Source organism: Benincasa hispida, chromosome 3 (genome assembly GCF_009727055.1).
Source record: "Benincasa hispida cultivar B227 chromosome 3, ASM972705v1, whole genome shotgun sequence".
Lineage (NCBI taxonomy): Eukaryota > Viridiplantae > Streptophyta > Magnoliopsida > Cucurbitales > Cucurbitaceae > Benincasa > Benincasa hispida.
The window spans coordinates 35883738-35897273 of record NC_052351.1 but is presented as its reverse complement, the minus strand read 5'-3'; the positions used below and the strand labels follow the sequence as shown (position 1 = coordinate 35897273).

At 31.1% G+C, this 13536-nt stretch overlaps 1 protein-coding gene across 1 annotated transcript; it reads right to left on the bottom strand.

The window, feature by feature from the left end:
- Window positions 1–1513, bottom strand: LOC120073549 (UDP-glycosyltransferase 91A1-like). The gene has a single exon (XM_039026380.1). The coding sequence runs from the start codon at window positions 1417–1419 to the stop codon at window positions 1–3; it is 1419 nt and encodes a 472-aa protein (XP_038882308.1). The 5' UTR covers window positions 1420–1513.
- Window positions 1514–13536: the final 12023 nt, after the last annotated feature.

The following is a 13536-nucleotide window of genomic DNA, read 5'->3' as shown; positions in this document are numbered from 1 at the left end:
CTACCGAAATAAAAGATCTTCTTCAGCCTTTTCCTTTCTATGGGTTTTTAGATACTCCAAAAACTGGTTGATTAATAGATCATCTTTTTCTTTGTTCACAAATAAACCCTTCATCTTTTTAATTGTGTCTCTATAAATCTGACCTTCTTCTTTCAACATTACCAGTTTCAATGATTCTGCCACTGAATTCCTTGTAAATGAACCAATCAATTGGTTCCTCGGAACAGAGTAACCCATCATCTTCTCTTCTAATACTCTCGCATTGATTCCTTGGTCTGCCAAGAAAGTTAGTAACACCAGAGGTGTTTCACTCTCAATCGCTTCCACAACAGAGCTCCAACCAGAGTGCGTCAAAAACCCACCCACCGAGTCATGCCCCAATATTTTCAACTGTGGCGCCCAAGTGGTCCACACAACGCCCCGCCCTTCGGTTCGTTCCTCGAACCCCTCGGGTAGGTTGATGGGGTCCGGGTCTGTCGGCCCTTGCTGCGTCCTCAACACCCAAAAAAATGGCGTCTTTGATATTTCCAACCCAAAAGCAATCTCTGTAAGTTCATGCTGACTAGGCTTGACTTCGCTCCCGAATGCCACGTACACCACAGAAGCTTCGAGTTGTTTGTTGAGCCATTCTTTAATCGAGTGCCACGCTGGATTCTCGTGATCCCCACAATTGTACTCTGACGTCGGAAGCTGACCAACCGGGAAAATAGTTTTACCATATACATCTCCAAGCACTTGAATCCATTCCTGTCCGAATTCAGGGCAAGCTCTCACAGCCACTAAATCACTATAGTCAGCACTCCTTTTAAAGCGATCTAAATCAGAAACGCCGGTTATGTTACCGGTCACGCTGTCAAAGATATTCATGATTTCGAATTGACGAAACGCGACGGTTGTGGGGAAGGGAATCCAATTGGGAGGAACGGTAAAGTCCTCGGGATTTATTCGACTATCTCCCGACGTAGGTCCGAGAAATGCGAGAAACTGGGGAATAAAAATACTGAAAAAGGCAGTGTTAATCCCGAGTTTGGGTCCGATCTGTTGGCCGATCCAATAGGAAGCAAAGTCGAACAAGATCCAATCGGCATTGGAAGATCGAAGAAAGTGGGTGAGGGGTTGTTTGAGGTCATCGTAGGCCTTTTTAAGATACTGAGTTTGGTGGTAAGGGAGATCAATGGTGGCCTCTGCATTTGATGGCAGACCGTCGACTTGAGGGAGAGGAATTTTGACGAAGCTGAGGAAAGGAGATAAATGGGGAGGGAGTTTGGTAGGGAGACGGTCGATGTTTTTGGGAGTGGAAACGAAGGAGACGTGGTGACCCTTTTGAGCAATGAGTTTGGAGAGCTCAAGATATGGAATCATATGGCCGAAAGCGAGCCATGGAAACATTACTATATGGAGCTTCTTGTCGCCGGCCATGGAAGAAACGTGGAGAATATCCTTTGCCGATGCAAACTAAAACAGAGGAGGTTCGATGGTCGAAACGGATGAGTAACGTTACCCAACCACTGGAGTAGAGCAACTATGTTTCTAGTGGGACAAACCATATATATATTTCAACAATGGTTACAAATTTTGTTCTTTTGAATTTTTTTTTAAACATATTTCAACTCAACTTCAATATTAGAGATTCCATTTTTCGGATTTAACTCTTACAAAAATACATTTAGTGGTTGTATTGCTATAATTTTTTTTTTTTTTTTACAATTGACCCAACAAAAAAGCACTGATTTTGCCACAAGTTTTATTTTAATATCAAGCCAAGTTAGATAAGTTGAAAACAAAAAGGATTTAAAGTAGAAAAGTAAATATAAAAATGATTGTATCCTAAAAATATTGAGACTAGAATAAACATGTTGGAAGCTCAAGAACCAAAATCAAGTAGAGTTGAAAATTTGACCAAATAAAACCAAACTTCAAAACTAATATCAAATTTAAACCTAATTTTTCTTCTAATAAAAAGTTCATACATTTTATGTTTCGTCTATGTGAACCTTTTTACAATTTAGAATGTTTATATTTGATTTCATTGTTATATAATTAACTTAAAAATTTCACTATTGAACAACTTACACCATTTGTCTCAATAGATTTTTTATTTTATTTTATTTATTTATTTATTTATTTATTTATTTTTTTTTTAAGTACAAAATGGTTAATGGATTCGAACCTCTGACTTTGAGGTTGATAATAAAGATATTATATATTCATTTTGATGACAAAAGCGAGCTTAGGTGAAGTTAACACACATTCATTCCATCAAAATTAGGATAATTACAATAATAAGTAGTACTTTAGAGTTAATAATTAAGATAACAACATTTTTGAAGCATTACAAATATAAAAGATCTATTAGTTGTATAACAATATTTTAAGAAACGGTCTATCATTGATAAACTCTAAAAACTCGATCTAAATTTTACTATATTTGCAATTTTTTTTTTTTGCATTATACTATATCTGTAAATATTTTAGACCAAATTGTTATATTTGCAACTGTCCCTAAATTATCCTAACATTTTCACCGCAAAAAATCACAGTTTATGTTTAATTTAGCAATTATTTGTCTTTCATTTATATATATATATATATATTTATCAATTTATCAATTTACTTCTTTGTTATGATTAATACTAATTAACTGTCTAAAATATAATTTCACTATTCTTATTATTATTGTTATCGTTATTTAATTAATTTTTTTTTATAAACGTCATCATTACTATTATCACCATCATCATCATAATATAACAGTAACATTGACTAATAGTTATATTAATAATGTCTCTAATAATGGAAATTTGTGTTAATTTTTTTTGTTGATAAAAAAAATATGTTAATTAGTTTATTAAATAATAATTAAATTGGTGAAATAAAAATTTTCACAGATAAAAAAATGTCAAACTATTTACAGAAATAAAAAAAAAGAAAATTATATACACTGATAAATTTCTATCAACATCTATCAGTGATAAACTTGTATCCGTTTCTATCACTATAGTATCAATGATAGACTTCTATCAGTTTCTATCACTAATAGATACCAATAGACTTTTATCAGCCTCTATCAATGATAATCTTCTATCAGTGCTTATTGATGATAGACTTGTATTAATCTTTATCGCTGATAGTATCAATGATAGACTTTTATTAGTTTTTATCGATGATAAAGACTGATAGACTTCTATAGTCTTTATCAATGATAGATTTTTATCAGTTTGTATCACTGATAAATACTGATAGACTTCTAGTAGCATCTATCAGTTATAGACTTGTATCAGTTTCTATTCCTGATAGACATTATTAATAATGTCTATTAGAACTATTTAAAAGAAACAAAACTCAATTCTAGCATCAAATTTCATGGGTAAATCAATTTTAACACCAGAACTTAATGGGTGTTCAAGAGCCAAACAAAATTAATCCAAAATGTCCAAAATCTTGGCCCTAACGACCAAAAATCCGGCAAGCTCTAGTGCGGGCGATGACAAGACAGCGACGACGAGAATTGGGCTGCAAGGATTTGAGAGTTATAAGAAAAGAGAGAGTGAATTAGGTAGAGAGAGAAAAATTGGCTCAACGGCAACAACATATAACCAGATATGCAATGTATGTTGAAGAAATTGGCACAAAAGGAAGAGAGACAATCTTGGAGGAAATAAATTTTTATTTAAGAAAAAACAAAGATGGACACTTTTGAGAGATTACTCTTTTACTCCAAAGATACTCACTCACTTTTCTACACTAGCTCTCTAGCTTGCTTGGTTCACATATGGGGTCACACCTCCTATTCATAGGCATGATTTTTCTAGGCTATTTTTGAGATATTTATTTTACATATTACAACATGCCTCTAGAAAATAATCTAATTTTACATTTTTATGTCATATATTAGATACTTCAAGAATCTTCTAGACTAGTTAGTATTGCTATATATATTTAACACCCCCTCCTCCCCATTTTGGGTCGTTCAATCATCTCCAGCTTGTGTTGAAACTTTGCATGTTTATTTGTTGGTAGCCCTTTTTAAAATATCTTTGCAATTTGATCGTCCCTAAGTGTCAGATATTATTCATTTTTATATATTTATTTCATTATCATTTTAGGTAAGAATATAGGTTAATTGTATCTTTTTATAATTTTAGATGGAGTAGTGTATTAGCCGCCTCTGAACAATCAGCAAATACGTTGCTAGTATATCCACAAATATTTAACAGATGCACAATCAGGTAACAAATGTATATATAAATGAATATTTAATTTTCTTTTGGTGTATATTTATTTTTTTCCAGATTAATTGAACATCATACATGCAAGATATTTGATCATCATTACCTGATTACTGTCATGATGGTCAAGACATCTGGTTGACCGTTAGCCCTCTTATATGCTTCTATATAATAGAGTGACATCATCCAGATCGTGTGTTGAGACAGTTCGATCTGTGACAAACGATACCTTCGTTGTGCTATACACTCTCGATACTATACCAGATTGATTTGAGAGGTAAGCAAGATTGGTGTCGAATTCACGCATAATATATATCCTACTGGCGTATACGTCATGATTATTGTGCATAAGGAGAATTAATAAATGGACCAGTTGTGTCAGATAACTATTTTTCCTGATACGATTCAATCATGAGGCAATTTATCACACATGACGGCATTTACTATTACTAAGAGATTTATAATCTTATATTTTCCAAATATATTATATGAATATTATTTAATATTATTTTTTTCATCATACAGAATAATTTTATCCAAGATGTACAACAATATTTAGTACAACACAACTTATAACAATTCGGTTCAATATGTAACCAAACATTGGTCAACGTAGAAAGTATTATTCAATAAACAAGACGACTCAATGTTACTAACACTAATCAAAGACGTGTTCATCGTAGATGACAATGGCAACAAGGCAAAACTAATTTAGAGGCATACAAAAACAACCCCCGTGGGATAAGCACTAGAGGGGTCGTCTTTAAACTTCATGTAAACTTCTTTTTTGAAATTAAATAACTAATTTCTCTTTTATCTATATTTTTATTTGTAGAGAGATGTACAATTTAGTCAAGTCAACATTTTATTTTTAATATAGGTGTAGACTAATTAAGTTTTCATTGCATATTAAATATATAATTAAGTTTAGTAATGAAGAAATTTGTTAGTTAATTTTTTTTAAAAAAGTCAAAATCGAAAAGAAAAAAACCACACAAAGACAAATCGTGGACTCGGTCCACAAGTTTGTCGTTGACTAGTCCACCAGCGCTAACATAGATTAAAAGGTAATCGTGGGGGGTACACTATTATCATCCCAAAAACAACTTTATTTTTATCATTACTTTCTATTCCTACCTATTTTTGAAAGATTTTTCCTGTCTACCCCATTTTGGTCGTTAGTTTGAAAAACCCTATACTCTTGAACTTATTGAATGTATTTTTAACCTTTTTTTTTCAGTATTACTAATCAACATTATCACCATGATATCATTTCTAAATGTATGTCTTGCATGATAAATTTTTTTTTTTAAATTATTATTATTTTCAAGTATTATTTTTATTACTAGTCAGGACTACGTGCCTTGCATGTATTTTAAAATGTTGAAAATAAAATGTACATAATCTTCTACTTAATACTCATTTTTCTTTATATTTTTAAAAAATCATATTACTCTATACAAATTCGAATTAATATATATCTTTAAGCTGCTTTTAAGTGTTGGAATTGATTTTTTGATCTCTTAATTCAAATATTTGAGTAAGAGAATAATCAAACAAATAATATTTATATTTATAATAAGAAGACTAAAAATAAAATCTCATCACTTTTATTACAAATAAAAATCTATTTCTATTATATTTATTTTAAAATTATACATGGATGAATGGTTGTATATTCACAACAAATTTAGAAAAAGAAAAAATAAAGTACAAAAGCATGTAAAAATAATAAATTATTATAAACCAACTCATTAATGTGCATTTATAAAAATTAAAAAGCGAAAAAGACTACAAAAACATAAAATAGTTAATTACTCTATTCTTTGTCACTTTAACGATCACTAAATTACTTGAATTTTTAACAAATTTCTTGAAACTCAAAAGCAAGGTATTTTTTTCCACTTCTTCAATATGTGAGAAAGAATACGTGAATCTGTGTATAGAATGAAAAAAGAGCTATAGAAGTATATAAAAAATTATAATAATATTAAATAATCATTGAAGAATATGACATATGTTTAGAAAAAAGAAAAAAGAAAAAGGAAAAAAAAGAAAAGAAGATATCTGATAAAAAAAATTAGAGAATGATAAATATGGTATCTCCCTTAGAAGAGAAATACTTGAATAAAAAATTCTTGAGACAATGCTTACTTCTATAAAAAAAAGCATAAAGAAGTGTAAAAAAAAAAAATGTAGGGAATGATGCTATTAAGAAAATTAAAAAAATATACATCATAATGTTACAAACAAAATTTTCAAAAAAATGAAAGAGAAAAATAGAGAGAGTGAATTAAAAAAATAAATTAAAAAGGGAAAAGGAAAAAAAGAAGAAAATTATGAGAAGGCAATCGAAAAAGGTTTAATTTAGCTATTTATAGAAAAGTTTAGATTTCAAATCATGATTATATTTTATTTTCATTTAAAAGAAATATTTTTACATATTATAAAATTATTGAAAATGCTATTCTAGATAAAATGATATCAATTTTTAAACGTTTTTTTTTTTAGATAAAATGAGTTTTTCATCCATGATTATTTTTTTTTTAACATGAGATTATAGATAAAATATGAATCTAGATTTTTTATAAACAATTATTTTTTTAACATGAATTAATTTTAGATAAAATCATTTTTTTTTTTTAAAAAAAATCTATTACCACCCCAATTTTTAAGTGAATGCCAAAAAAAAGAGGGAGAACATTTTTACTTAATGATTTAATATGTAAAATTACTCTATATATATTCACCATTTTAATTAGATTTGATACTAGAATTAGATAGTAAATAGATTTTTTTATAAGTGATTATTTTTTCTTTTAATATAATCCCAAGTGATATCATTTTTTTTAAATTTCTTTTAACGTTTTCAAATAAAATGAGATTTTCAAACATTAATTTTTTAGATAATATGAAATTAGAGGTAAAATCTAAATCTAGATTTTTATTAAAAAAATATTTTTTAACTTGATTGTTCATAGTATATAGATTAACATTTTTTTCATAGTCCCTTTTAGAAATTCTTGAAAAAAAGAAAGAAAAGGGCTGAGATAGCAGATAAAAATGAGAGATTGAACTTAACTCTTTATAGAGAAATTTTTGAATTCGTAATTTGATTTGATTTTAAATCAAATTATATCAACGTGATATATCATGAGATATAGAAAGATAAAATGTGATTTTTTTTTTTTAAAAAAAATCTACTATCATTTAACATGCCAAAACATAGGAAAAAAAAAATATTTGTTAAATTAACGTGTAATGGCAAAAAAATAGGAGTTTTTTTTTTTTTTATTTTTTAATTTAATGTGGAAGTGTGAAAAAATAGACCAAACAATTTTATTTAATAATTTAAATGTGAAATTACCTAAGATATCTAAATCCCTATAACCAATCAGGGAAAATTAAAAGGATATTGTCCTTTTAGAAACTATTTAGAAAAATATTGTTGTTTTCAAACTATTTGTAAAAATATTATTTTTTTTTTAAAAAAAATAAGTCGGGGGTTGAAAATTTGACCTAGATAGGTCGAATTTTGAACCCTCGACCTTCCTTTCACTTACGTCGAACTTTGAACCCTCGACCTTGTCCTTCCTAACATTATTATTGAGTCTGTTTAATTATCATTTCAGAGACCTTCCTCTATCAAAAGATCGTATTTCTAAATTTTCATAAGGTCCTCCTGGAATTCCTTCCAAAGCTTGTTGAATAATTTTTACGGATTCTGTCATCTCAGCAAGTCTGACTAAATAATGAGCTAATAAATCTCCTTCTTTTTGCCATTGAACTTCCCAATCAAATTCGAGAGCGAGATTATGAGAGAGAGCGAGAGTTTGAGAGAGCGAGAGCAAGAGTTTGAGAGAGCAAGAGCGAGATTTTGAGAGTGAACGTGAGCGAGAGCAAAATAGCGAGATTTTGATAGAGAGCGAGAATACCATACAAATTTTCCTTTTTTATCCTTTTTAATTATTACACATTCCACCTTCTTCTTCCTAATCCTTTATTTATTTATTTATTTTTCATTTTATAAAAACAATTTCTAAAAATATTTTATTATTTTATTTAAACTTTAAAAAGAATAAATTAAAAAAAATAATAACTCATAAAAATAAAAAAAATGTAAATTAAATATCTCATTTATATAAAAATAATTACAAAAATCAATGTGTCTCACAAGGCGGACGTCGTCGATTTCGAGCTGGTTGTCGTCGTCCTTCGAACTTGAGCTTGCTCGGGCTTCTTGATGTTGCTCTGATACCTTTGCAGGCGCTTCATAATATAAATATTCATTATGCTTTCCATGACCCTGACCTATGTCCATGCACGTATGAAGATGAAGGACCAGCCTCTGAGTCAATGTCCTGAACCAAAGGCTGGCATCATCATCGGACTAACATAATTAGTTTGACTCTGCGTCTGCGTCATAGGGACAACTCTTCCACATTATGTGCAACCTATCAAAACTCATCCTCTTCCCGAACAGGTCTTCTACGTCTCGGAGCTGGTGGAAGAACAATAGGTATATCGTACAAATAATGAATTTCCTCCATATAGCTTTGGTTGTCACTACATATAGCAAGAACCTGGTTCGGATCATTCGCAACCTCACGGAGTTATGTTGTGTTCGATCTCTATGAATTATAAAACAATTAGACAATATAAAATAATTTAAATTAAAAAATAGATAATATTCATTCATTTACTAGATGACCTACAACTACTCCCGGACGAGTGACGTAGCACATTGTGATATTATATACCAAATGAAATATATTCTGGAGTGATATCTGTATCAAACTATTCAAGAGAAACCCCCATTGCAATAAAAATTGCCACAGATAGTGTCATCACACTACCAAATGTGCAACTTTTTCGGACCAATGTCCAGTCCGTAGGTCAATATCATGCAGTATGGGTTTAGTATTACAAGGCGATGAGACATCCTGCTGAAAACCGAATTGTCTCATCACCCTGTCAGGAAGATGCCACTCACCAATGTGAAAACATATGAGAGGACTCATCGTCCGCCATATGTTTTCGACACATTCGCACAAAATTAGGCAAAGTATGCATAATAATTTGTATGGCTCCCAAATAAACTGAAACACAAAATATTATATTAGAGAATATTAAAGACAAATACAATAAAAATGTGAATAAAATAATCAATTAGGTTTAGTTTAATGTACCTGTTCAGGTTGAAGCAGATCAAATATGTATCTATACTGGTTGACTACATGTGTGGCTGTCCTAGTCACATAAAATTTGTCTCTCCACCTAAATTTTTAAATTGATAATTTAATTTAAATTAACTAGATCAGTGATATAAAAATTAAATGAATTAAAACAACATACCGAGAACTGTAGGCTTATCCAACTAATTGAGCGTCATTAACAATGATGTAGCTGTGGAGCCATTGTTGGAAATCGCTCCACCAAGCCCATAATTGCAAAAGTATGAGAGGTCTAGCTATCTCTCGAACCTCAGGTCTTGTTGCTTTGCATAGTTGTCTATACAACCATGCCAAGCATGCTCTACCCCACGAATACCGTCCCGCATCATGGAGGTTAGCTAACAGTGGCAGGAACATGAAGTGAACAAAATGACTTGATTTATCTGAAAACAAACTTCCACCCATCATTTGTAGTATATATGCTCGCGCATATCTTATGACGGTTTCCTCGTCTACATCATCCGTGAGCTCACAAAATTGTGTTCCTAACCATATTAAACTTAATCTCGATCCTTTAATCTTGTCGGCAGGTAGGGTCGCACTGAGGTATAGTTGGCAAACTTCTAACCAGTCATCGTACATCACTCTGGTGACCGGCTCACCGTCAACAGGTACTCTCCAACAAACATATGGAATGTATGCGTCTTGGGCCTCCATCTCTCGACCAAGGCTGTGATTAGATGTCAATCCAACTGAATAAATCCTGCCTCTCGGCGTCTGCAAGATATTTCTCCAGTAGTACGATCTCGCCATACAACATATGATCGATGAATGGACTGGTTATACAAAACATCGGGATCAACATGTCCTGGGTTTATCTTGACGCTCTAATGCATCCCTTATTTCTGCTATTCTTTTCTCAAAATAGTTCACGCATTTGAAGAATGTTAACTGAGCAAGAGCATTTATAGGCAACATTCGAGCTCCTCTGAGGACTCCATTTATGCAATAGATTTGTCATCATCCACCCATATCTGAATCCTCCATCATGTGCTTGAGTCCATTGCTCTAAACTAATGTTGACAAAAAAAATTTCAATTATAGTCTAATGATTATTCAATTATAGTATGATTATTAGCTCTTTTTTCTCTTTTATATATATTTCTGAATAAAGTGAAGACTCTCGCTCTCTCCTAAGATCTCGTTCTCTCACTCTCACTCTCACTCTCGCTCTCTCCTAAGATCTCGCTCTCGCTCTCGCCTAAGATCTCGCTCTCTCTCACTATCTTGCTCTCTCTGTTATTGTTGTTATTTTTCCATTAATGATTACTAGCTTTCATTTCTTCTGAAACAATTACAAACACTTTTTTGATTATGGATCGACTACCAGAAACTCAATGCGTAATCTTAGCATTCAATGTGTATTCCTGAATAATCTCATTTTTCAATTATTCAACCATTTCATTTTACCAAGTTCAATGTTAGTCAGATTAGTCAATATAAACTAAATCTCGCTCTCTCTAACATTCTCGTTTTGAATCTCGCTCTCTCCTAAAATCTCGCTCTCTCTTAAAATTTCATTCAACATCTCGCTCTCTCCTACTATCTCGCTTTGAATCTTGCTCTCTCCTTAATCTGCTTCAGCCCACTTATCTCTTTAATCACTTTGAAGTTTCGACATGCTTGTAACCTTCGACAACCTAATATACAAAATTTTGTTCGTAGACAAATTGTCTTTCATTCCAAGGCATAACTTGTATCCATGCGCTTCATATTCGCCTGGAGTTCGCTCCCAGAAATATAACCATCCCCACCCCCTCACGTCAATCCCACAAGCCTCCGTCTAATTCAAAATGATAAAAAATGCATAGGTTGTTAGAAGCAGCTCGAGTACACAGATACATATAATATACCATCTCATTATTTTATTTCCTCTATGAGGGAAAAAGAAAAGTAATAAACCAGCAATCTCGAGGGTGGATGTGTGTCGAAACTTCAACCTTCGACAACCTAAGCGAGATTCGCGAGATTTTCCTTGTCGAGGGTTGAAGTTTCGGCCTATGTATTGTTTCCAAGTTTTTCTTTGTTCGTCGAGTTCTCAACGTTCGACCTCCACATTAGTCGAGTTCAAAATGTTCGACCTCTAGCCTCGAACTCCCAGAACAACAATATTTCTCTAATAAGTTTCATAACAACAATATTTCTCTAATAAGTTTTGAAAACAACAATATTAATATTAAATGTCTTAACCAATCATTTAAAGGGGTAATTAGGGAAATCAAATGTTTCTTCCCATAGCCCATTTTAGATAGTATAGATGTAATTAAAAAGAAAAAAAGAAAATATATTTTTTATAATTTAACGGGAAAATGTGAACAAAATAGGCCAAAAATTTTATTTAATAATTTAAATGTGAAATTACCTAAGAAAACCATGTAATCTATCACTAAAAGGGACAATTGAGAAAATCAAAATGTTTCTATCCTATATAGTACAGATTAAGGCTGTTTTCAAATATAAGAAAATGTGCAACTTATTTTAAAATATAGTACTTATCATTGATAGACAATGCCTTTTTTTTAATTATATTTGAAAATACTTCAATAATTTTATCATTTAATACAATTACATACCCATTATTAAATGACATTATAAGCATTATTTAACCAAATCTATTTCTATAATACCACCATTATTTTTCTTCATTAATATATATATATATATATTGAGAAAATCCTTCATTGTTCTTGTTAATTGCTTGATAACTTGGGACCGGACTAAATATACGAGTAAGCCAACTAATCATGGAGCCAAAAATAATCTAACCTGAATAGGATAAAGAAAAATCCATATGTGAAAAAGGTAAACCCCCATGTCGTTATTCCGCTAGATACATTATTATAACTCGATCTAAAACTAGGGATGTATATGGGTTGAATTGAGTTGGGTTGTGATTTATTTGGATTAACTCGAAAATTTTGATGGGTCTAGTTGGCAATCCAAATGATCCAAACAAGGTTTCCAATCCAACCCAATTAAATCCTCAAAATTTGTGTTTTGGATTGTCAGGTTATTATTATTTTTTCTTCTTAATTTAAAATATTTAAATTAATCTAATTAAAATCTCATAAAACTAAAATCTTACGTACCAAATATCTATAATATTTGAAACTTATTATAGATATTTGAACACCCCTATCTGAAGCTTCATCTGGAACTACTACTAATGACCACTTATTAATCTCCACTCTATAGTTCTGACCTAGGCATCGATGTCATTTTTCTTTATTGTACAGATTTTCTTTTCCCCAATTACAAATTTACTATTATTGTCATATGAAGGTCAGATGCATTTTTTTCCTCTTGATTTTGGCAACAACTATGACATCTTTTAATCAATATTTCAAAATCAACTTTCTAATAGATGTCTGAGTCACCCAACGACTAAATTCTAAATTATTCATTTATTTCAGTTTTTTCTACAATTAAGTTGAGTAAAATTAACCATGTTAATTAGATGGGGCGTAATCATGATTGTAACGAGACTCAATCTATTAGTTCTAACATCTTGGGTTTATGTTCTATTGCTTCATCAGATTTTCAATTTACGCCAAGAGAAGGAAATTCTGCTGCTCGCTCTTTAGCTAGCAATTCATATGTTAGGAAAAATCAATTTTTCTACACAAGGTTGATTATCACAATGTTAATGAATATTGCATCTTTTATTCTTGTATCAAACAAGGTTTAAATGAAAATATGAAAATTCAAGCAATCAATGAAAATATTCATCTTAGCCTACCGTTTTTCTATCTTTTGCTGTACAATCCATATGACTGAGTTAACTCATAATAATAATAATAATAAGCCCAATATACATATAAAATATTGAAAAATACTTCAGTGCATCAATGCAACCACTCAATTATCCAACCCCATTTTTGCAGCAACAAACCTTCGAGGATTGGAGTGAGTGTGTAGTGACTGTAGTCTAGACGCATCGAACCATTATTCATGAAATCAACCAGTACGAAGAATTGAGATTGCTTACACTCTAATAGAATTCTAAACAACAAGAAATTGATCACAAAATGACTTTTATTATTGTTGATAAAATGAACAATAGAGTGACCTTA